Below are 26,144 nucleotides of genomic sequence, written 5' to 3' on the forward strand. Positions count from 1 at the left end.
GGGAGCGCGCGCCGTTCGTGCCCGCGCCGTTCTCATGCGAAAAGCCGCCGGATCGGCCGACTCGGCCGCCCTCCTCTTCCTCCTCCTCCTCCTCCTTCCCTAAACCCGAGCGACGGTTCGCAAAAGCCGTCCAGAAAAAAAAAAAAAAAGCAAAAGCCCTCGTCTTCGATTTCGACCGCGTTTTCGGATCCCGCCGCGTTCTCACCCTTATTTTTCGGATTCCGTTTTTCGTCTTACCTGATTTCTGGAACCTGCTGTTCCCCGGACTCGATCCCAGTCGTCGTCCACCGAGGCCGGCTCCTCCTCCTCCGGGGCCTCCGCTCCGCCGACGCAAAGCTGTGAGCTAAGCGGACAAACTGATTGCATCGGGAAAGCCCTCCACTCGGAGGCGAGCCTTCGGACGGCGAGTGCGAAGAGAAGAGGCGGAGCGGCGCCACACCGCCCCGCAGCGTTCGCTCGAAAAAAACTAAACGCGGCCTTTACGTTCCTCCGGCCACGTAAATCGCGGTCTCCAGAAACATCCGCGGGGCTATGTTTCCAGAATGAGCTTGGGTTGGTATTGTAACCCTGTTTTGGTTGTTATTTTCTGACACAACAGCAATAACAGGAGCCAGTGGCGAAAAAAGTATAACGTAATGCACGAAATCTGTGTCAGTACAGTGTAACTGCTTAATTGTCTTTAGCTTAGACAAAAAAATGTACAAAATGTATAATTATAACAAAATTTAATGAGTGCATCTTTTATTCAATAAGTATTTTAATAAACACAAGTAATGTACAATAATCTGACTTCATTGTCTTAATTTTCTCAGTCACACTTTGGGCCCTATCATACATCTGGTGCAATGTGGCGCAAGGTGCGGCGCAATACTTGTTTGCTAGTTTCAGCTTGGCGCAAGAGTTGTTTTGAGGCGTTGCGCTACACTGTTTAAATAGCAAATGCATTAGCGCTCATATGTGCTTCCATAGGCGTTCCGGTCTAAAAAGGAAGGCGTTCTGAGGCGCACTGCTGGCGCGTTGCTATTTTGAGAAACTATTATAGATTTTTCATTAGACCAAAACTAACCCGGTCTAAACTCCGGAGCATAGCTGCGCCTCGCTTACGCACTGCTTAATACGCACAAGAGAGCAATAGGCAAATATCTTTACATATAAATATATATACATATTAAGGATATATATAGGATATAATAAGAATAGATATAGAATATAAATATAAAGGATTAAAATATTACAAAACATACTATCTTCTAGCCAACATAAATATGAAAAATCACTGCTTTTATGTCTTCTTCATCTCGGTAGGCTTTTTCAGTTCATTCATAACAATTTGCTTTTGTATAATGTTATTCATATTAGCAGTATTATTTATTATATCCATATTTATATTTGTTTTATTAAAAACAAGCTTAGATTTGTCCACCTGTCAGGTTTTAGACCATATGGGGCACAGCATGTGTTTTTAGGATATAACTCAGGTTTTTGACCACATTTTGTTATTATTGTTCATTTATTCGTTTGCTGGAAATTAGAACTGAGTTTAGAAATAGTTTTGAAACGAGTATTTGTGCTTAACAAACAAAATTATTCATTTATAGACTAATTGATGCTGTGCGTAAAGGTTTCCCTATCCAAGAATGAAAGTGAAAGTAATTCATTATCTCTCATTCTCACGCAGTAGATGCTCTGTTTAACAGTTTTCTGCTAAAAAAAAACTGTTAACTGTTAACTGTTTGCTAGTGAAATGCTCATTTTTTTCACTTAGACTTACTTTGCGTCCTGTAAATAGCAAATGCGCTCTTGGCGCGACGCAGCTGGCTCTTAAAGGTAATGTGAGATGAGACTCTAATTGGTTTATTCTCAAAACACACCTATAACTCATTAGGAAAATAAACTCAACCCTTTTAGACCATGCGCCATGGCGCAAAGCAGATTTTCCTGTCCTTAAATGAGCAAAAATGCGTTCTGAAACGCCCTGAAAGCGTTTGCGCCCTGCATTTTGCGCTCTGCGCATGGACCGTCAAAATAGAGCCCTTTATTTTGATGGTCCAATTTAGCCGCAGTATCAACAGATATTAAGCAGACAGTCCACTAATACTCAAATGGACCATCGAAATAAAGTGTTATCATTTTCTCTAGTGAAAACTTCATGCTTATGTTTACGCCTTTCATCTGTTTTTAGGTGGTTCTTGATGTCGGCTGTGGAACAGGGATTTTGTCTTTCTTTGCCGTCCAGGCCGGAGCTCAGAAGGTTTACGCGGTGGAGGCCAGTACTGTGGCCAAATATGCAGAAGTACAAACGGTTTCTTTATGTTTCATTTACTCCACCTCACATTATTTCAAACCCATGCAAAAAATGCTTTTCTTACTTAGATTTTTTTGTCTTCTTTCTATTTCAAATATCTAAAAATTCCTATATCAAGAAGCTTTTTGTAGGCAAGCAAAAATATAGTCTTGTTTTGAGAAATAATATGCCAATATTAAGTGACTTTTTCTTTAAAACAAGCAAAATAATCTGCCAGTGGGGTAAACAAAACACTTGTGTTCTTCCTTTCGACATAAGATTATTTTGCTCACCCCATTAAAGGGATGTAGCAATCAGTTTCGTCAAACGGTTTGAGTTGCCTTAACTTATTGGGTTTTACAGTACTCAGTTGGTTTAAGTTCTCTTCATTTATCGGGTTTTACTGTGTTCAAATTTCTCCATTTACTCAATTAGAGTAAGTTCACAGTACTCATTTGGATTAATTTTTGAACTTAAATGGTTTGTTGCAATCGGTTTCCTCAAATGGATTGAGTTACCTTAACTTTTTGGGTTTTACAGTGTACATTTGACATCTGGACCAAGTCTTGTGTGCTGCCGTCTTAAAGACTGTGACTCCTCTGCCAAACCAGGGCCATGTTTGGCCCAAATGCTGTATGCCAGTGCCAGATAAATGCCCTATGTTCAAACTTTGTCAAATCTGGGCCAGAATTCTTTGCTACCTGGTAATCTCAATCTGGTGGCTTGGAATGATATAAGAGTGAGGACATCGAGAAATGCTTCCAGCTTTTGGTAAACCTAGGAAAAAACATCCTAGCAGAAAACTACTAATACTTTTTCTTGCTCTGTGGCTATTGAAACCTCCATGTTACAACATCTTTGAGAGCTTAGTGAGGACATATGTATTTCTTGGCCAACTGCAGGGTGTGCGAGGATGATAAATCACATATCACTATCTGTGTCATCAAACCCATTTAACCCGTGGTTCAGGACTATGGGTTTTGTGGAAAAATACCCAGAGCGAGCAAACTTCTCTGAAAGGTTTTCCCAGGGCAACACCTTCATGAGGTCCTTCAGAAGGATCTGTCCTGCATGACTGGAATGCGTGACATTCTGCCTGCTAAATGACTTGAAGACAAATTTGGCCCAGAATCCTGCATATTGGGTATTTTTTTGGATAAAGACGGCTTTCTTAAAAGGATAGTTCCCCCAAATATATTTCCTTAACATTTACTCATGCTCAAGTGGTTCTGAAGGTTTATAAATTTATGAATGTAACACAAACATTAATATTATGAAGAATGTTAGGGGAAAATCAGCCACTAACATTCATGGTAGAACAAAAAAATACTATGAACATTTTTCTGTCAGACATTCTTCAGTATATCTTCCTTTGTGTTCAACAGAAGAAAGAATCTCAGGTTTTGAACAGGATTAAATTATGACAGAATTTTCATTTTTGGATGAACTATATCTTTAACAGATGAGTGTAGTACTAACAGCTCACTTCTTCGTATTTAGTGGAAAGGCCTTGTTATTCTTGTAGCATTTTGTAGACTCGAGTCGTCTGTGTTTGTGTTGTTTCTGCCACATCTGATTTATGCAACCAGTGTTCCGACCATAATGCATGCTGATTAATCTCTAAATAGTTTTCTGCGTTCAGAAAAGAGATTACAAATGTTGTATTCTTATTGTGCAAGGGCGATAATCAGACCTAATTTTAAAACCCAGTGAGGCATTTTTCATTTAGTTTGAAGTTATTTTTAAATGTACTAAATAGCAGAGGTGGGAGTAAGTCACACATGTGTAAGTCTCGAGTCATAACCTTCAAGTCTCAAGCAAGTCAAGTCAATTTTTGTCAGACTCAAGTCTAGTAGAGTCACTGCTTATCTCAAGTCAAGTCAAGTCACTTTCAAGTCAATTAAATTTTTGTCGATTTTTAAACTTTTGTATTTGTATTTACTTATATAACTTTTGGTTTTGTATGTAATGCATAATATTTAACAAACAGCTATTTATTTAACAAAAACAAGTCTTTTAACTCAAGTCCAAGTCTCAAGTCATGACAGTCAAGTCCAAGTCAAAGTCATGACAGTCAAGTCCAAGTCAAGTCTCAAGTCATGACAGTCAAGTCCAAGTCAAGTCTCAAGTCATGACAGTCAAGTCCAAGTCAACTCTCAAGTCATAACAGTCAAGTCCGAGTCAACTCTCAAGTCATAACAGTCAAGTCCAAGTCAACTCTCAAGTCATAACAGTCAAGTCCAAGTCAAGTCTCAAGTTATGACAGCCAAGTCCAAGACATGACAGTCAAGTCCAAGTCAAGTCTCAAGTTATGACAGCCAAGTCCAAGTCAAGTCTCAAGTTATGACAGACAAGTCCAAGACATGACAGTCAAGTCCAAGTCAAGTCTCAAGTCCAAGTCAAGTCTCAAGTCATGACAGTCAAGTCCAAGTCAACTCTCAAGTCATAACAGTCAAGTCCAAGTCAAGTCTCAAGTTATGACAGCCAAGTCCAAGTCAAGTCTCAAGTTATGACAGCCAAGTCCAAGTCAAGTCTCAAGTTATGACAGCCAAGTCCAAGTCAAGTCTCAAGTTATGACAGCCAAGTCCAAGATATGACAGTCAAGTCCAAGTCAAGTCTCAAGTCATGACAGTCAAGTCCAAGTCAACTCTCAAGTCATGACAGCCAAGTCCAAGACATGACAGTCAAGTCCAAGTCTAGTCTCAAGTCCAAGTCAAGTCTCAAGTCATGACAGTCAAGTTCAATTCAAGTCTTAAGTCATGACAGTCAAGTCCAATTCAAGTCTTAAGTCATGACAGTCAAGTCCAAGTCATGACAGTCAAATCCAAGTCAAGTCTCAAGTCATGACAGTCAAGTCGAGTCTTTTTGTATATTTTTCAAGCAAGTCTCAAGTCCTAAATTTTGCGACTTAAGTCTGACTTGAGTCAAGTCATGTGACTCAAGTCCCTCATCTCTGCTGTGGGGCAATATATGGAGAGGAAAAGAGAGTAGACGTGTTTATGAGAGGCTCCTGAAATTAATCGAAATTATTTCAATTACTAGCCATTTTTTGAGACAAACCTTATGTTTTCATGACAATGACGAAGACTAAACCTACAAAAAAGTAGATAAGATGGATAAACCTGCAGAGAAACAGGATGACATCCAAGAAGGTCAAGGCACAGGAATGGCATTAGTGTACTACAAATAGGCATGGGACGATAACCGTTTTCAAGGTATACCGCTTTTTAGAAAAGTCAAGGGTTTAAAACCGTCAACATTTTTTTGCTATACTGTTTCTAAGGTATGTCTATACGATATTTATTTACATTATTTTGAGGACAGCAGTATCTCTAGCTGGAAATATATTCAAAGATGCCATTTTAAATTGTAGAAAAAATCTGTTTTTGAAACAAATAAAGACAGCAGAGGTCAATGATTCATTTGAATTATTCAGCCTGACATGTTTACTGCTCCAAAACATTTTAAATGTTTCTTAAAATAAAGTATATTGTGTTCAAAGGGGAAAAAGTTTAGTTTTTTTTACCCACACATTTAAAAAGAATAGATTTTAAAGCAGTAAACACAATACCGTGATAATACAAATGCTTGTCAGTTGCTTGTTTGCTTGTTAACAATGTTGTTAACAATGCTTGTATCTTAAGGCTTGTTTTGTTAGTGTGTAGTGCAGCAAGACCTTTTTTGTTTTGATCAGGCTATATAAAGTGTAAACACAACACTCATCTCATTACCACATATAATCTTAAATAAAATTGTGTGTATTTTCAATTATCCTCTGGTGCAGAAATAAATTGCTCCTCAGTATTTCATTATACTCAGATTTCTGTAAAAGTTCTGAATGTTTTGCAAGCTAACGTTTTTTTTCTATAATTCTTGTCTCTTCAGATGCTAGTAAGAAGCAATGGCTTGTCCAACAAAATCACAGTTTTGTCTGGAAGAATTGAGGAAGTTTCCTGCCCAGAGAAGGTGGATGTGATCATCTCAGAGCCCATGGGCTACATGCTGCTCAATGAGAGGATGTTAGAGAGCTTTCTACATGCCAAACACTGGTTAAAACCAAAAGGTTCGCAAACCATCTGTGTGTATACTTTAAAAGCTCATCATGTCATCTAGCCTATAGCCTATTCAGTTAAGAGGTATAGATTTTTTAAAAACATTTTAAATGATTATTTTATGTATTATTCATTCATTCATTTATTCATTTTCTTGTCCGCTTAGTCCCTTTATTAATCCGGGGTCACCACAGCGGAATGAACCGCCAACTTATCCAGCAAGTTTTTACGCAGCAGATGCCCTTCCAGCTGCAACCCATCTCTGGGAAACATCCACACACACATTCATACACTACGGACAATCTAGCCAACCCAATTCACCTGTACTGCATGTCTTTGGACTGTGGGGGAAACCGGAGCACCCGGAGGAAACCCACACGAAGGCAGGGAGAACATGCAAACTCCACACAGAAACGCCAACTGAGCCGAGGTTAAAACCAGCGACCTTCTTGCTGTGAGGCGCCACTGCCTCGCCTATTTTATGTATTATTTATTTAGTAATATAGTTGGTCCCACTTTATATTAAGTGGCCTTAACTAATATGTATTTACACAGGAATTAATAGTTTGTTACAATGTACTTATTGTGTAAATACATGTATTCACTGAGTACTTATGCTTTATTAAATACATGTATTTAATTACATCTGTAATTAACTTTTGTTATTACATTTGTAAATACACTGTTGACCATCCCTTACACCTTAACCTACCCTTAAACCTACCCATGCCACCAAACCTGTTCATAACCCAACCCTTATCCCAACTCAAATGCACCACAAGTGTTCTCAATTGCATTATAAACACAGTAAGATACAATATATTTATTTTTTGATGTAAGTACATAGTAGTTAAGGACACTTAATATAAAGTGGGACCATATAGTTTAATATTTTTTTTGGCATGCCACACTCATGAGCTGTTTGCATAAATGTCACAAATACATAAATTATTTGGAAACTTGCTGAATATGGAAAAGTTTCATACACACAAAGTCATCTTAATTGATCATGCTTTTAATGATCACATCTGTGAATTATTAAAATACATGATATATGACTATGTCTTTTCCTCTTCTTTTACTGTCCAGGAATGATGTTTCCCACTCAGAGTGACATTCATCTGGCACCTTTCACTGATGAACATCTTTATATGGAGCACCATGCCCGCTCCAACTTCTGGTAATAACTTCATTATAATCTTCAGTAGTTCTGTAATACTAGCGCAGAAAGCCCATGCTTGAAGCTATGCGATGCTTCCTGGTGACGTGGAGCTGAACCACGAATCACAGCACATTGTTAGCTGACCAATCAGGGCCTCTTGAGGGTGTGCCTTTCGGAGGAACTAGGATATATGACAGTCGTTTTCATGTTAGCGGAGTAGCTGTTAATAATCAACGTAATATATAGTTATTAAAGATAAGTTATTAAAACTATTATGTTTAGAAATGTGTTGAAAAAAAATCTGCTCTCTGGCAAATAATTCAGGGGACTAATAATTCTGACTTCAACCGTATATATAGACCTCCTCTCCCAGACTTCAACCGTATATATAGACCTCCTCTCCCAGACTTCAACCGTATATATAGACCTCCTCTCCCATCAAGTCATCTTTCCATCAAGCAAATTTCTCGTGTTAGCCTAATTGGTTGGCGACATCACTGACTAGAGCGAGAGGTGGCAGTAACGCACCTAAATGTTTGTTGTCGACCACCGAAAAACACTTAGAAGAAGAAATCGTAATTCTTGCCGTCATATGGATTTACTTTTATCAGCTTGACACCGGGCTCACAGCTCTGTGAATGTCTTATTGACTTATTGATCTGCAATAAATGTAGATTGTATTGACGCTACTGCGCTACTTGACTAAAAAAATAGCTTCACTACTGAAAAGCTATTTGATTTCGAAAGTAGCGACGCTACCGCCACGCTACTGAGAAATGGCACCGCTTTAACAAATAGTCTTAGCAGAAGGCATCGAGCATATTAAAAACCGATAAAGCAACAGATTCATATTATTCAACATATCCCAGATTATTAGATAACATGTTAAGAGGTAACCACATTAGTAATCTTTAACATTTTTATAAGTAACTGTAATTTAGTTACACATTTTTTTCTCAGTAACTGTAATGAATTTCTGTGACATTTATTTTGGAATTAAATTATCGTATTTAATCAACATTTCACCGTTACATGTAACTAGTTACTCCCCAACACTGCATACATGTTGTTCTTGGACCCTCTTCTTGTGGTACTGTCTACCCTTCCATACAATGCCATTTAGGCAATCCTGTTTTCATCCATATGAAGCCACTTGACCAAGCCACTGGTGTTGTCTTTCTTTGACTTTTTGAGTGTTTGTTATGCCGAGTTCAGACTGCAGGATTTTAAAAGTAGTCGTGTCACAGATGTTTTCACACTGCATGACTATCTGGGCTAGCGTTTCGTCGCTGCTTTGTTTACACTGCAAGATGGATCGGCGACAGGGACTTTCACATTGCATGACTTTACTTTAGGAAGAATCACTGACAACTTCGTCCAAACTACGTCTCACAGCCTAAAACACGTCGTATATCTTTTGTTATTAACTACATAATGAGAAAGAAGCCTTTAATGTGGTAGAACATGTACATGTTGGCTCACCTGGGTTTAAAGGGAATTAGCCATTTCTCCTCAACGTTGCTAATAAACTAGTCCTGTCAAACCTCCTGTAGTTTTCCTTCAATTCGTGGGTCCATATAAACCGAAAAAGAGCGCTTTTAACTTCTCCCCCAGCCTCCCGCTGGCCTGCAGCAGGTATACACACACACGCACACACAAGTGAATGCTGCTCTCTCATTGGCTGTAGGCGATGGCTGATGTTATTTTCAGTCAAAACTCAATTCACACGGCATGATTTGAATCGCCGACAGCTCCAGATATTTAGCACGCCAAATATCTCGCAGGCATCGGCGACTCATCGGCGATTCTCTCAGATCGCGTCTTTGATAGTTCATACTGTGTGATTGTCACTCACGTGCACGAGCAGCGATTTGCCAGTGATTTCAAGCATTTGTCGGCGATTTCTCAAAACCTGTCGGCGAGCCAATATCGGGGCTAAAATCACGCAGTCTGAACTAGGCATTACTTCATGCTTTGCAAATTTGTGCTTCTTAGACTTTGTCAAGCTCAAACAACAACATCGCACACTAAAGAAAGCTAGTTAACACTGCAAAAAGCTTGTCAACTTTTAAAAAAAGACATTTTCTCAAACTACTGTTTAAACTACTTGATTAAAATGGACTGAAACTCCTGAGTTATTTGGTGACTACTTAATTGTTTTATGTTCATTCATTCATTTTCTTGTCGGTTTAGTCCCTTTATTAATCTGGGGTCGCAGCAGCGGAATGAACCGCCAACTTATCCAGCACGTTTTTACACAGCTGATGCCCTTCCAGCCGCAAGCCATCTCTGGGAAATGTTTTATGTTCAATCTATTTAAATTTGCTGACACTAATAAATTGACTTTGTGTTGTCCTAACACAAATCAATTGTGTGCAACACAACATTTTTTACAGTGCAGATCATCGTGGCGCTGCAGATGCTCTCAACCCTGAATGTTTAGAGCCTCATCTGTGATGGTTTATTTTACATTGGCCCGCAGGGGATTGTGGTTTGCTATAGCATGGAAAGACAGTAATCGTCCCACCGCCCACAGCCTGCACTGTACCTGCACCGTACCGTGACCAAACTGAAGCTCGAGCAGCTTCCTGGTGCTGTAAAACGCTGTGCAAACATTCAGTGCAAGTCTGAATCAGGGGACATACAGTACTTCTCTCACAGTCTGCACTGCTAAACCAGTACTACACTCTTGAACCAATCAAGTGCATTATACTGTATATATTATAGTGTTTACTATAATATACTCTCCCTGCTGAAAAATCCAGCTTAAACCAGCCTAGGCTGGTTGGCTGGTTTTAGAGGGGTTTTGGCCATTTTCAGGCTGGTTACCAGCCATTTCCAGCCTGGCCTTAGCTGGTCAGGCTGGAAAATGACCAGCCAAATCCAGCTTAAACCAGCATGACCACCCTGGTTTAAGCTGGATATAGCTGGTTTTGGCTGGACTCCCAGCCTGACCAGCTAAGACCAGGCTGGAAATAGCTGGAAACCAGCCTGGAAGTGGCCAAAACCCCTCTAAAACCAGCCTGGTCGATCAGCTAAAACCAGCCAACCAGCCTAGGCTGGTTTAGGCTGGATTTTTCAGCAGGGGTAATGGATTTTACAGTATAGTGTAGTATCAACTACAGAGAAATTATAAACTGTTGTAAATGCTGTAGTATAGTTTTTACTACAGTAAACTGTGGTGTATTGCAGTATAATATACCCTATGGTCATAGCAAACTTAGTGTATTGGGTAATTTGTTTATATTTCTATAGTTGTTACCATAGAAACAGAATTACCACAGCAGATTAATTCAAGTACTTTACTATGGTACACTCTATTAGCAAAGGACTTTTGCTGCTATTTAATTGAAATGAGCTGAAACAACAATTCTTGAGAATTTTTTTTTTGGGACAACTTAATTGTTTTATGCTCAATCCACTTCAATTTGTTCATTTAACTCAATCAATTTGTGTTGGTTTTAGTATTTACCATAAATGACTAGTATTTCTTAATGTGGGTTGTGAGTATATTGGACAATATTATAATATTTTATTATTACCCGGCGTCAACACTGAAAAAAGATACTTAAAGCGAGTTAACCAATTGCCATAAAAGCAACAAGTTGACTCAACCCATTGTAAGTTGGAACTGTAAAGTTGACTTAATCTTCATAATTATGCTAATTGTACTCGCTAATTGTACTGAAAAAAAAAGTGTAGTCTATTATCATTTATTGGGCAAATAACTAACTAGCCTGACTTTCTTCAGTCACAATTCGGGATACTATATTTGATTCGGCGTAACTTCAGAACAGGATGTCGTGTTGTGCCAAAGTCGGTGTCCCAATTTCTGTACTGACACAGGATTCCGCTTGGTCTTACATCCTTTTTTGATGGATTATTTTCACTATTCATTATGTCATAGAAGTCAAAATAGGACAAATCAGTCATTTATGGGACAAATTCCTCACCTTTGTCACTGAGGGGGTAACAAGGAGTCTGACACAGAGGGATCCATTTGCAGTATACTTATTAAACACAGTTTAATAACAAGCACACAGTATGCACTAGTGTGCGAACTCACATCAAATGCAGTAATACAAGGTCGATAGGCTGGCGGCTGGCTGTCAAGTATCGTAGTAGAAGGCATGGGTCAGAGACAGGCGGCGTGGATCAAAGTCGATATGCAAGGCAGGGTTCGAGGCTGGCAAGGCATGGTCAAGGGACAGTCCGGGTTATAACAAGGAGATCAGGCAAGGATATGGACCGCTCAGAAAATGTCAGCAAGGCAGAACAAGACTTCACACTGGAGTGAGTGTTTGGTCTGCTTATATGTGTGTGTGGGGGGGGGTGATCAGTGTGATGTGCATCAGGTGTGTTGCAATCAGTGTCTGAGGATGATGTAATGCTAATAGTCTGGTGATGATGACCTCTGCTGGCCAGCGAGGGGAATGACTGGGGCCGAGTCGGTGACAGGGGGGTCTTTCGAACCAGCCCTCACCTTTTTTATGGTTGGGTATTGAGCCTGCATATGATTACGTTTAGTGCTTTTTGCATGTAACTATCCATAATATATTGTTAATACTTTACAATTGTATCTTATAATAAGGCTCCATAAACCTAAGTGGTACCAAAAAAGCTCCTGTAATGGTCATACGGTACAGAATATTAGAGGTTAAAATAAACAAACATCAAGGAACTTTTGGGATGTTACAACAAACCAAAAACTCACCTCTCAGATCTCCGACAACACTTATGACTCTAAACAGGAAGTAGCCGGGTGCTTTACTTTTTGGCATCCCCAGAAACATTTTTGTTGTGGTTCATGTTAGTTGTTGCACATTTCTGTATTTGCATGTGTTGTTGCAATTTGCGAGCATATGTATTTCCAAACTAAAGACTTCCTCTGCGTCCCAAATCGCATACTTATGCACTATTCTACGACATTTTGTAGTATACATAGCGTAAGTAGTGTGTTCAAACTGAAAACTCTAAAAATAATAAGTGCACTTTAATTACCCGGATGATGCACTCATTCAGCCGCTAAAATGAAGTGTGTAATGATGGACACTTCACGCACTCAACGGCTGCGTCCGAAACCGCCTACTACTCAGTAGGTACTGCATTTGAATTTAAACGTACTACTCGGCCGTTAGAAAAGTACGTTCTATACAGTATGAATGTGAAAAGTACGAATGGAATTCGGTAGTACTACATCCGCCATTTTGTCATGGTCACGTGACCTACCTGCGTCGCTTTACTCCCATTCATGAATTCGCTCGCGGGGCATCATGGGATAGCGCAGCATGCATAGGATGCGCACTCTAGAATCTCGCCGGAAGTAGTAAGTCATCCGGGTACTTCTCACATACTGATTTTCAAATTCTATGAATTCGGACATACTACTCGGCTCGCATACTGATTTTAGCGTACTATATATATGCGGTTTCGGACGCAGCCAACGACTGCAGGTTTGCTTACGCAGCGAAAGGAGCGGAGCTATCGGACGCACATGTTGAATAACTTTATTTATTTTGGATTGTGAAAGCAAAATTCTCCTACGAGAGTGATTATAGCGCCTCCCGATGGTGAATGCGGATATACTCACGATAGGTATTATTTGATAATTGGGTCGTTTATTTCACTGATTTGGCAACCGTCAAACGTCATCAGGGAAACGGTTTGAATTTCCGATTAGTAAAAAAACATTAGTGTGCCAATTGGGACGACACTACATACATGCACTATCCTGTTGAGTGTGTAAGTGCATAAGTACATAGTGCATGAGTGCATAGTGTATAGTGTGCCATTTGGGATGCAGCTTATCTTAGTTTTATTAGTGTTTTCCTATTTTTATGTTTTAACTTGAACATCCATAAATTAAAACAAGAAATAAAAGTTGTAATTACAGCAGATGAACCAGTGGAAACATTTTATGTGGGTGGAAATGGAAAAAGAGTGGCAAAAGGATGAGAACCACTGCTCTAGAGCATTCATAAACTCTATTGACAATCCTGAAAAATGTGTTTGACATATATCTTGATTTGACTTCAGGAATCAGAGCTGTTTCTATGGTGTGAACTTGAGTGGGCTTCATTCTTCTGCTGTGGACGAGTTCTTCAAACAGCCGATAGTTGTGAGTCTGTGATTTTCGCATACAGTTGAAGACAATATCATTTGCTCTATGATGTTGTCATGACGTCTCCGTTTTTCAGGACACGTTCGATATGCAGATTCTCATGGCCAGGTCTGTGAAATACACAATCAACTTTCTGGAGGCAAAAGAGGAAGATTTACACAGGTAAATAAATACAGCTTGAGAACAGAGGTTCAAGTAGAAGTTACAGCGTTAAGCAGGAACATTTCTTAGTAAAACCCTTTGAGCTGATTCATCATTTTACTAGTTTTCCATTTCAAATCAGTGCTCATCAGTACATTTATTGTGCTTATTTAAAAGCGGTCAGTCAGGGTTATTAAAGTTCAACATTAGACTTAAATTAAACTTCATTCATTTGCTTTTAACTTGAAATACATTAACCCTTTAATGTGCACTCCTTGAAAATATTTTTTTTGCCCCACATCTAAATTGAATAATAATAATAAATAATAATTCCTTACATTTATGTAGAGCTTTTCTAGGCACTCAAAGCGCTTTACACAATGGGGGGATCTCCTCATCCACCACCAGTGTGCAGCATCCACCTGGATGACGCGACAGCGGCCATTTTGCGCCAGACCGCACACCACACACCAGCTGATTGGTGGAGAGGAGACAGAGTGATGATATGCCTATCATGATATGGGGATGGTTAGGAGGCCATGATGGACAGAGGCCAGTGGGTAGATTTGGCCAGGATGCCGGGGTTAAACCCCTACTCTTTTTCGAAGGACATCCTGGGATTTTTAACGACCACAGAGAGTCGGGACCTCGGTTTAACGTCTCATCCGAAAGACGGCGCTCACTGAGCAGTATGGAGTCCCCGTCACTATACTGGGGCATTAGGACCCACACAGACCACAGGTTGAGCGCCCCCTGCAGGCCTCACTAACATCACTTCCGGCAGCAACCTAGCTTTCCCATGTGGTCTCCCATCCAGGTACTGACCGGGCACAGCCCTGCTTAGCTTCAGTGGGCAACCATGTGAGAGTTGCAGAGAGCTAGCTGCCGGCTAATATACTGAAACAACTCTGATAAAATAATAGTAATAACCTATGAATAAAAGATCAACCAGGTGGTTATGGTGTCTTTTATAGGGTTAACATAAGCTAAACATCCCAGGTATTTGTCAGGATAAATTTATCAAATAATTTGTATAATAAAATAATGATAATTTTTTATATTTAACAGCAATAATTAATATTTTTATTTATAATTATTAATTATTATATTTAATTATTTTTTATTATAAATAATTATTATAATAAATAATAAATGTAATTTTATATTGTTTTAATAATTGTAATAATATTCTAATTGTAATGAGTTGGGTTTGATTACACACACAACTGGAAGCTCATGATGGACTTATTACCAAGATTATAAAGACACCTCACACACACTTTGCTGAGTCTTGTATCCTGTAAGTGAGCATTTTGAAGCGTCTTCCTTGTCTTTCCTTCTGTGGTTTTGGACCCTTGTTTGTTTTTCTGTTTGTGTTGTTTTGCAGCCTGTCCCCACCTTTTACCTGTGTTCTGAATGCGCTTTTGGATTACCTTTTATGCTCCCGTTTGCACCTGTTGTGACCTTTGCCTGTCTGACGATTGTTAAATAAACTGCATGTTGATCCTCATCTCTGTTGTCAACCCAACTCATTACAATTAGAATATTATTACAATTATAAAAACAATATAAAATGACATTTATTATTTATAATAATAATTATTATTATTTATAATAAAAAATAATAATACGAAATAAATATATGAATTAGTACTGTTGAATATTGAAAATTATCATTATTTTATTATACAAAATATTTTATTAAAATGATCCTGACAAATACCTGGGATGTTTAGCTTATGTAAAAAACCTTGTTTGATGCATTTGAAAAAATAAATTCACAATATTTTGTCATTTACAGGTTGGAAATTCCATTTGTCTTTAAGCTGCTGCAGTCAGGACTGATCCACGGACTTGCTTTTTGGTTTGACGTGGCCTTCGTCGGTTCAAAGTGAGAACGACACAAATATGAAAGGAAAATCATCTGAAGAGATTAGGGCTTAATGTGTTAATGTTTATTCTTTTGTTATGTCCTTTTGTACAGGATGACCATATGGCTGTCCACGTCCCCTACTGAACCTTTAACTCACTGGTATCAGGTGCGCTGTCTGCTTCAGACCCCCCTGTTCGCCAAAATGGGACAGACTTTATCAGGACACGTTCACCTTATAGCCAACAAGAGGTATGATGACTAACTTCAGCAATGCATTCAAATGGGATGAAAGGTGCATATTAAGATTTCAGGGTCTGGAACACAATAGCAGGACAAACTACTGTATACTGTATATATAGCAGGATAATGTATATACAGTTGAAGTAAGAATTATTAGCCCCCCTGAATTATTAGTCCCCATGTTTATTTTTCCCCAATTTCTGTTTAACGGAGAGAAGATATTCTCAACACATTTCTAAACATAATAGTTTTAATAACTCATTTCTAATAACTGATTTATTTTATCTTTGCCATGATGACAGTAAATAATATTTTACTAGATATTTTTTAAAGACATTTCTATACAACTTAAAGTGACATTTAAAAGCTTAACTACGTTAATTAGGTTAACTAGGCAGGTTAGGGTAATTAGGCAAGTCATTGTATAACAATAGTTTGTTCTGTAGACTATCGATTGAAATATTAGCTTAAAGCGGCTAATAATTTTTACCTTAAAATGGTTATTACAAAAATAAAAAATGCTTTTATTCTAGCCGAAATAAAGCAAATAAGACTTTCTCCAGAAGAAAATTACTGTGAAAAAATACTGTGAAAATTTCCTTGCTCTGTTAAACATCATTTGGGAAATATTTAAAAAAGGGAAAAAAAATAAAATCAAAGGTGGGCTAATAATTCTGACTTTAACTTTAGATAAGTATCTATAAGTTCTAAAGCAAAGACCTGATGCTGACATTCAACAGACATTTAACTGACTATAAGAAACTTTGCAAGTACATGTCAACTTACACTAACCCTAAGGCTAAACCCAGCCCTAACCCTAAATCTCTTCTTTGATAGGCAAAGCTATGACATTCACATCTCTGCTGTTGTCGATCAGTCCGGATTTAAATCAGGGAACTCTCTGGATTTAAAAAATCCTTTTTTCCGGTAAGCACCATAGAAATATAACTGGAAAAAAAAAAGAAAAGCCAGTCTTAGTCATACCAAATAAGCAAAATTTAACAAGGCACATGTTTTTTTTTCAGAATTCATTAATTGGTAGCATTTGGGTCTGTATTTAAGATGTATTTTTGAGTGTGATCTCTCTCTCTTTTTTTATCAACAGATACGCCTGAATCATCATTTTCATCAGTATCCAGGTCAAAACAGCCGATTTTACAGCATTTTGTAAGCCAGAAATCTGAATCTATGCCGGTTCCATGTGCAGGTGAAATCAGTGTTATAAGTTCATAAAAATAAGCTGACTTGAGTTTGTGTTTTTTTTATACAGTTCCTATAATCTTTAATTGTTTAGATTTACATTAAATGCATCTTCCACTTAACAGTAATATTGTCTTTTATTTTCATGTAAATACTGATCCTCTTGGGCAGCACGGTGGCGCAGTGAGTAGCACTGTCGCTTCACTGCAAAAAGGTCACTGGTTGGAGCCCTGGCTGGGTCCGTTGGCATTACTTTGGAGTTTGCATGTTCTCTCTGCGTTCGCATGGGTTTCCTCCGGGTGCTCCAGTTTCCCCCACATTGTCACGGTTGCAGGTTTGTGCGCTTTTCCAGAGTGTCTGTTTGATCATGTTGGTTTGTTTTTGTTCTGCTCGTGTATTTGTTTTGATCACATGTGATGACGGCACTCAGCTGGCTTGATGAGCCCGCCAGCTGAGGCTCATATTCGGGCCTATATATGGGTCACGTTTTCTATGTGTGCTTAGGATCTGAGGACTAATTTCTGGACCCTGTTTCCCGTCTGATTCCTGCCCGATATCTCCTAGCACTAGCACCACATTCACTACTTGATTTTTGTTTTGACTTTGTCAATAAATATTATTTTGTTAAACTCGCACTTGGATCCCCCTGCACATTCTTTTATTCGTGACAAAACGAACTGACCAAAACACACAGAAAACGTGACCCATATATAGGCCCAAATATGAGCCTCAGCTGGCGGGCTCATCAAGCCAGCTGAGTGCCGTCATCACACGTGATCAAAACAAATACACGAGGAGAACAAAAACAAACCAACATGATCAAACAGACACTCCGGAAAAGCGCACAAACCTGCAACCGTGACACACATTCCAAGACGTGTTGTAGGTGAACTGGGTAAGCTAAATTGTCCGTAGTGTATGTGTGTAATGTATGTCCTGGTCCTCCAGATTGGTGGTTGAGTGTTATATATATAGATGTTAAAAAACAATAAATGGCCCTGGGAGTTAGTAAGTAAGGTATGTGGCTTAAATAAGTGAACAACTTCTCCAGAAACATTTTTACATGCTCATTTGTAAATAGAATTAGAAACAAAAGATCCTTATTGACCATATTTGGAAGGGTCGTAAATATTATTGAGCTCCACTCCTTCAGCTGCATACATGCAAACATTTATAATGTATAAAAAAAGGCTGCAAATAAAATTTATCATCAAAAATGCTAAAATTAAAGGTATCACAGTTTCAATGAAATTATAAAGCAAGTTAAAAATTTCTGATAATCAGAAGAATGATTATTAGTGGTTTTGTTCCAACAATAACATCATCATATAACAGCAAATCCTCCTATTAAAATGATTTCTCAAGGATGACATTTAAGCTTTAAATTACAGGAATAAAATACATTTGAAACTACATTAGGCATGGGATAATAACCGTTTTTAAGGTATATCGCGGTTTTGAAAAGTCAAAGTTTAAAAACCACCAACATTTTCTGCTGTACCGTTCCTAAGGTATGAGTAAGATTTTTTTATTTACGTCTTTTTTACGACAACAGTATCTCCAGCAGAAAGGATCTCCAAAGATGCCGCTTTAAAATAATTTATTTAAATCAGTGTTTTTGAAACTAATGAAGACAGCAGAAGTCAAAGATTAATTTTAATGATTTACCCTGACATGTTTAATGCTCCAAAAATATTACAAATGTTTCTTAAATAAACTATAGTGTTCACAGGAGTAAAGTTAAAAATTTTTACCCAGACATTTAAAAAGAACACATTTTAGAGCAGTAATCATAATACTGTCAAACTGAGACATTTTTATCCAAGGTTATCATACCGTCAGAATCTTACTCCGTCCCATGCCTAAACTACATTCAACAAGAATTTAATATTGTGATAATATTTAATAGTTTTACTGTGTTTTTGATCAAATAAATGCAGCCTTGCTGAGAAAAATATTCTTTTTTAAAACCAAACATCCAAACTAGTGTAGAAGTGTGTGAACATATAATAGAAACATCTGTAAAGTCCAGCTGTCTCGATTAGTTTTTAATAAAACTGCAAAACAGTCGTCAGATTTACAGTACAACCTCAATTATTGAGACAGTACATCCACTGCATTAAAACCCCCACAGTTTTAGAGCAAACGTCCAAACATTTGCGCAGCCATATGTAAATTTCCTCAGAGACTGATAGAATGACCAATGGATGAGACTGAGATTTAAAAAAGAAAACGTGATTATAAAAATAACATATTCCCTTTACTGTAGCCTGACCTTTTTTACTTTTCAACACATCTGAGCTGATCTGGCGTACGATAAAGACAGGCAGCACGATCATGACATAAATCACTTCAGATCTCAAATATTTCTGTCAAATACTGAATCAAATCAACGGTTTAAAAACAAACGAAATAAGAATATCTTCGTCCATTCCTTATCTGTTTTCAAACAAAAAAGGAAAATTTAGAAAACGGACATTTTTTGGTTTTTCTTTTGCTCACAAAAAACGGGAAAAAATTGATTTTGGCTCGATTTTTTTTGGTTTAGGGTGGGAAAACAGATAACGACTTTAAAATTCATTATTCACATGTAGGCGGCGCTGAAATGCCCTTTTCTTCTGATTGGCCAATCAAATGTGAGCTCGTGATGTCGGCCTCAAAATAAAAGTCCTACATATATATGTATAAATAAAATAGGAGGAAATAAATTTAAAACCAATGGTACCCTTTGTTATAGCCCCAAGACCCATTGCGTTCTTAATCTAGTCCTGCTAACAATTAAAAAACTAAACAATAAAAAAATAGGTAAAAAATATTTATTATTATTATTTAGGCCTACAGTAGCTCTGAAACAATTATGCAAACCAGGTGCTGCTTGGAAATGGCTATCTTTGCTCAGCATCATGTACACAGCAGCAAGAAGTTGGCAGCAAACTATAGGCATATTATTATTATTCATTCATTCGTTTATTTTTTTTCAGCTTAGTCCCTTTAAACCGTTATTATTATTTTCATTTTAAAGGCTTTGCTTGAAAACAATCATGCATACCAGGATCTGCTTGGAAATGGCCATCTTTGCTCAGCGTCAGGTGCACAGCAGCAAGAAGTTTGGCCGCAAACTATAGGCATATTATTATGATTTATTCATTCATTTTCTTTTCAGCTTAGTCATTTTATATTATTATTATAATTATTATTGCTCAGAAAAAATCATGCATTTGCAATCATGCTAATTTTTGCTCAGCGTCAGGTGCACAGCAGCAAGAAGTTTGGCAGTGAACTATTTCCTTCTTTTAATGAAAAATGTGTAATGATACTGCTAATTAACGTTTTTATTCAATTTATGCATACGCAATGAATGTAAGCCTGCTAACTGATCAAATTATAGAATATTTAAACTTAGTTCATATATATAATTATAATAATTATTAAAAGCCTGAGTGCTGATCTGCAGAGGACTTTTATTTTGAAGGCGACGTCACGAGCTCAGATTTGATTGGCCAATCAGAAGAAGGCATATGATTCATATGATGAATTTTAAAGTCGTTTATTTGTTTTCCCACACTAAACCAAAAAACAAAAATCGAGGAAAAATCTCGTTTTTTGTGAACAAAAGAAAAAACAAAAAAACGGCCATTTTCTTAGTTTTCTTTTTTTGTTTGAAAACGGATAAGGAATGGATGGAAGATATCCTGATTAAACGTAAATATTTGACCACGTCGGCAGATTTATCAGCAGAAATAATGCCATGATGTAAATCAACTTGCGTTTCCTGAAAATAAATTGAAATGCAAAGGAGCTGTGATAATCATAAACATCTTAAAAATCGACAACAAAAAACAAAGTCAGCTGGCCATTTAAAGCATAAAACACAAATTTCATTTTATCGAGCTCGTTTTCCGCATAAGCTCGAGACATATGAGGGACAAGTAACAGCCCTATTGCACTCTGCTCTGTCATGATTACAAATATGTAATGACAACATTAAAATACATGTGACAACGAATAAACGAAACGACCGCGAGTCATTTCTGTAAACCAAATCTGCTGGTCAGACTGGCAAAATAACATATATATGCACAAGTGGTCCTTGCGGAATGATGGCTTGAGGGATTTTGACAATACTTGTTGGTTAGCGTGCGCGGCATTCGGGACGCTGCTATCAAACGCCCAGTTTGTTGGCCTGTGTTAGCACGACCTTCAGCACCGGCATGAAGGCGGACGTCTCGCTGAAGTTGCTGTTGCTGACGATGTGTGTGTGGATGTTCAGTCCGTCGGCGTACGAGCGACACTCGATGCTGTGGGCCATGTTGTGAAGACCGCCGATGATAGCTGGAGACAACTGCACAGAAAAACAAATATATAGTGTTTGTGGGGAAAAAACAGAGTGCAAAATGCCAAATGATGTATAATCGTTGTTTCCATCCATCTCATTTTTATTATAATTTTTTTATACGCTTTTATTTTCATTGTAAAAAACATACATACATATAGTACCACCTGAATCCTAACAAGAGAGATGGACCATGTATCAGAGTTCTTTTGGAAGCACTCTATCGCAGTAAGTGTAACTTAACTACTGTCACGGTCAGCAGTGATCTAGCAGTTGCAGATTGCTGGAGAACTACAAATCCCATCATGCACCTCACACACACACACCAGTTCCAGTTCTTTCCCCGATTACACATGCACAGCTGGTAGTTCATCATAGATTGATTACCAGGACTATAAATACACCTCACATTCACACACACTGTGCTGAGTCTTTTCCCCCCATAACATTTATGAACATTTTCCTTGCCTAGTCCTTCCGTGGTTTTAGATCTTTGCTTTGTTCGCTTTATGCATTTACAATATATAAACAACCAAAGGTTGCAGTTTGTGACTCCGGCCTAAATGAGTAGATTTTTTGATGATGTCATACTTATGAGGGGGGTTATTTTACTACTACTGACGTTGCTACTGCCGCTGTTCAATTCCTGCATCTACCACCTGTGCAGAAACCAACAATATAATAACTAGATAATATGGAAGCATGCGATTTCAGACAAAGCCTGACTTGTAAACAATGAAACATTAAAACATGTAATGGAAATAAAGCCTTTTCAAAGGTGTTGTGATTAATTTAGACTCAGTCTGTGTGTTTGTTAAGAGTAAAATACTCACTGTTTGTTCTCTCAGCTTGTCGTAGAGAAGCTCAAGCCTCTTATGAGCATCGTCCAGCTTTCTTTTGGTTTGCTGTTAGGATGAAAGGGGGAAACGTTGGTTATTTGTAATGCGTTATTAACTTATTATTATTGTTGAAAACCTGTATGGCTCGTCATTTGGCTTTTTTTTTTCGAAAGAGGTTGAAATAAATATATACTTTTTTTCTATTCAGTAAAACTAATCCTTGAGCTATCATTACATGCTGTTGAAGTGTAATGGGATGTTGGTGTCCACACTTGTCAACATAATCTACAGACATCATGTCGCAGTGGAATAAGAAAATTCTAATACATGAAAACCAATATATCAAGAACTCAAATATTTTGTGTGTGTTTTTTCTTTTTGGAAAGAAACTGGTACATTCATTCAAACATGGTACATTAAATACAGTGCATCCGGAAAGTATTGATAGCCCTTCACTTTTTACACATTTTTGTTATGTTACCGCCTTATTCCAAAATGGATTAAATTCATTTATTTGCTCAAAATTCTACACACAATACCCCATAATGACAATGTGAAATACGATTTTTGGAATTGGTGCAAATTTATTACAAATAAAAAAGCTGAAAAATCACATGTACATCAGTATTCGAATTGGGTAGGCTAGATTGGAAACCCACCGGATCTGAAGCAGCGGTCAAGCATTTCTGGATCAGTCCCTCAAAAGTGGTCTTTAGGACCATGTGCTCCTCTGGGATGGGCTTCTTGGTGATCTTCTCAGTGGGTATGGCCTGAAGTGGCTGAAAAGGGGACACAATATAATATCCAACACAATGGGCAGCACATTTAATAAGTGGTCAGAAACTTGTAAATAACTCATGAAAGAATCAGATAAGGTTAAAACCAAGCACACCATTGTTTTTCTTGTGAAATTCCCAATAGGTTTGATGTGTCACATGACCCTTTTCCTATCGAAAAAACTAAAGTTGGATCCAAGATGGCCGACTTCAAAATGGCCACCTTGGTCACCACCCATCTTGAAAAGTTTGTCCGCTCACATATACTAATATGCCACAAACAAGATGTTTATATCACCAACCATTCCCATTTTATTAAGGTGTATCCATATTAATGGCCCACCCTGTAGATTAAAATTAAAATAATCTATGCCCACCTATAGTACTGTATCAGTTTCCAAAAAAAAAAAAAAAAAAAAAAGCCCTAAAGTTGATAACAATGATAATATTGTTTTTGAGCAGTAGATTCCTGACATGATGTCTGAAGGATCATGTGATGATGCTGAAGACTGGACATTAAATGAAAACTACAGTCTACTAAACTACACTAAACTAAAACTACACTTGTTATTTTAAATCATAATAAAACCTCTGATTAAATAACATTTCATAAACATATCTTAATCTCATTGATCCCGAACATTAGTACAGCAGTGTTTTTATTTCACAATGAGCAGGGCCAGACGGAATCTGCGGACATTTTTTGCTTTTTCTGCGGAGAATTTTGGTAAAAATCTAAGAATTATTTTGGGAGTATCCAGTGGAGTATCATAACTAAAACCTTAATATATTAAATAAAAAGTAATAAATTACTGAATAAAAACTGAATAAATTCAGATTTACACATTTACTCAAGTAATTAAAAAGAATTAATAATGAGCTAGAAGTCTGTGGAAAATCTGCGGAATTCTGCGCACGCAGATTCCGTGTGGGCCTATACACGAGTCAGTACCTTTATGACATCGCCAATTGGAGCTCCGGGCGCACCTTCCATGTTCCCCTGAGGCATGCTGGGATTCCTGGGTCCCAGCGGCTGCTGCTGGATGGGGGTGAAGGTGGCAGGACCCGCGGATTGATCTGGCACCTGTTGTTGAGGCTGAAGGGTCTGCATGCCAGCAGGGGCCTGAGGGTCCCCCAGAGGGGCCATGATGGGCGCTGTAATGGGTGCGGGAGGAGTGAAGTGTTGTGGAACCTGGAGAGCAAAAACAGAGAAGGTTTTCTTGAAATCAAGGCAGTGTAATTCAGGATTCTGCCACCTCGGTTTTGTTAAATCTTGCTATGGTGGCAGAGTCTAGACACTAGTCCTGTCTTGTCTTGTATGTTGTGCTCGACTTGAGTATTCTCGGGTCAAGTACTCATTCGGATCGAGTCTCTGCTGTGCTCAGGCCGCTCTCTTCCTAGTGTTTGTTCTGTCGGCATTACACTGTCTCTCATTCGTTCTCTCATTGTCTGTGTGTTCTAGTCCCGTTTTACGTGAACAAGGCTTGTGTTATTTCTTGTGCTCTCCTGCCTATTGTCTAGTCCCAGCCTTCTTGTTAACCCATTATTAGTTTACTCAGTTCACCTGTTTGGTTGTTAATTCTTACTCTTTATAGTCTCCTCTTGTCTGCTGTTCTTCAGCAGTTCAGTCCCTGCCAGACCAGTTTGTTATTTGTTTTGTTCATGTTTTCTACCTCTTGGTTGTTTTTGTTTTCCTTTTGTTTTATTTAATAATGATTAAATACTCATTTTGGAGGCTGCACGGTGGCGCAGTAGGTAACACGTTCGCCTCACAGAAAGAAAGATGCTAGTTCGAGTCTCAGCTGGGTCAGTTGGCATTTCTGTGTGGAGTTTGCATGTTCTCCCCGTGTTTGAGTGGGTTTCCTCCAGGTGCTCTGGTTCCGGCATTTTTCCCCCTTTAGGTTTTTAAACTCACCTTCTTCTTTTTGGCTGCTCTGCTGAGGGCTGGCGGGTCGTTCCAGCCATTCTGAGGTCCTGCAGACAAACAAAACAAAGCGTCTCATTTTAGATGCAATGGAACAACCTGCACCTCAGAGCGGACATCAATTTAACTACCAAAATGGCTGTTATTGAATATAAAATCATACTGATTATAAGTAGATTCATAATCACTAAATCTGCATCCACCATTGAATACAAATGATGTCTTGAGAAACAAACAAAATAAACCATTTTAACATAATTACATCCTAATTAGATTAATAACTTTAAGTTAATTTAGGAAAATCTAAATAATCAACTTTTAAAATTTTCTGGATCTGTACTTTATTGATTTAGATTTTTTTTTTTAATAATCTGAACTGGACAATTATGGTCCAGCATGTAAGATTGTTATAACATTTGCACTTTATCTTACAGTACATGCACTTACAGTGTACTACTGGGTACAAAAGGTACCTGCAGGGGATATAGCCAGCTAGTACACCGGAGGTGCATGTGGAACTAGACTGTAAAATGAAGTACTTCTGTTATTATGCTCTTTGTAAATTCACCTTCTAAACCCCAGGCTGTTTCTTGGTAAAATCCATCTGAAAATAAAGAAGGCAGCCATTGCATAACATGTAGTTGGACAACAAAAAATTGTATGTATGTGTAATAAGCTTGTAATAAATGTGTAATAGGCATGTAATACTGTTACTTGGTAAAATCCACATGTAAACAAGTTAGCACAATATAATTGAATATTTTGTAATCAAAGAAATATACTGCAGTATTTATATGTAATAATCATGTAATAAATGTGTAATAAGCATGTAATAAATGTGTACTAGGCATGTAATACCGTTTCTGAAAATAAAAGTAGACGACACGTAACCCAGTTTAAAATTTTTGTAATTATAAAAAAGTTGTTTAGTATTTAAATGCAATAACCAAGAAACATGCATTAAGAATCTTTCTGTAAGAAAAAGAGTTTAAAAAGTATGTAATAAACGTGTAATAAGCATGTATTAGGGATGAAATGTTTCTTGGTAAATATCCATCTGTTAATAAACAAGGTAGACGATTCATAAAAGTTGAACTTTTTGTAATAAAAAACTAGTATTTGTTATAAAATATGGAAAGGAACATTTTGTGATAAACTTAGTTTAGTACTTCATATAATAAGCATGTAATAAACATGTA

At 37.8% G+C, this 26,144-nt stretch overlaps 2 protein-coding genes across 39 annotated transcripts in view; one reads left to right on the forward strand and one right to left on the reverse strand.

The window, feature by feature from the left end:
* The window catches only part of carm1l (coactivator-associated arginine methyltransferase 1, like), a 30,384-nt gene extending 13,194 nt beyond the window's left edge, over positions 1–17,190 (forward strand). For 4 of the 5 annotated variants that reach the window (XM_073914375.1, XM_073914376.1, XM_073914373.1 and 1 more), the window contains 9 exons: positions 2,183–2,293; positions 6,170–6,347; positions 7,426–7,516; positions 13,535–13,616; positions 13,696–13,781; positions 15,562–15,651; positions 15,745–15,882; positions 16,711–16,800; positions 16,979–17,190. In XM_073914375.1, the coding sequence (XP_073770476.1) occupies positions 2,183–2,293; positions 6,170–6,347; positions 7,426–7,516; positions 13,535–13,616; positions 13,696–13,781; positions 15,562–15,651; positions 15,745–15,882; positions 16,711–16,800; positions 16,979–16,988 (876 nt within the window). In that variant the 3' untranslated portion in view covers positions 16,989–17,190. Of the gene's footprint in view, positions 1–2,182; positions 2,294–6,169; positions 6,348–7,425; positions 7,517–13,534; positions 13,617–13,695; positions 13,782–15,561; positions 15,652–15,744; positions 15,883–16,710; positions 16,805–16,978 lie in introns of those variants that run through there. The other variant, XM_073914374.1, reaches the window with a different exon arrangement.
* Positions 17,191–19,106: 1,916 nt separating this feature from the next.
* sec31a (SEC31 homolog A, COPII coat complex component) overlaps positions 19,107–26,144 on the reverse strand; it is a 43,447-nt gene continuing 36,409 nt past the window's right edge. For 12 of the 34 annotated variants that reach the window (XM_073913491.1, XM_073913489.1, XM_073913487.1 and 9 more), the window contains 5 exons: positions 24,937–24,995; positions 23,974–24,213; positions 22,905–23,024; positions 22,240–22,311; positions 19,107–21,415 (listed from right to left, as the gene is read on the reverse strand). In XM_073913491.1, the coding sequence (XP_073769592.1) occupies positions 21,236–21,415; positions 22,240–22,311; positions 22,905–23,024; positions 23,974–24,213; positions 24,937–24,995 (671 nt within the window). In that variant the 3' untranslated portion in view covers positions 19,107–21,235. Of the gene's footprint in view, positions 21,416–22,239; positions 22,312–22,904; positions 23,025–23,973; positions 24,214–24,936; positions 24,996–25,513; positions 25,550–26,144 lie in introns of all 34 variants that reach the window. The other 22 variants (XM_073913488.1, XM_073913486.1, XM_073913484.1 and 19 more) reach the window with 5 other exon arrangements.

The sequence above is a fragment of the Danio rerio genome, chromosome 10 (assembly GCF_049306965.1).
Source record: "Danio rerio strain Tuebingen ecotype United States chromosome 10, GRCz12tu, whole genome shotgun sequence".
NCBI lineage: Eukaryota > Metazoa > Chordata > Actinopteri > Cypriniformes > Danionidae > Danio > Danio rerio.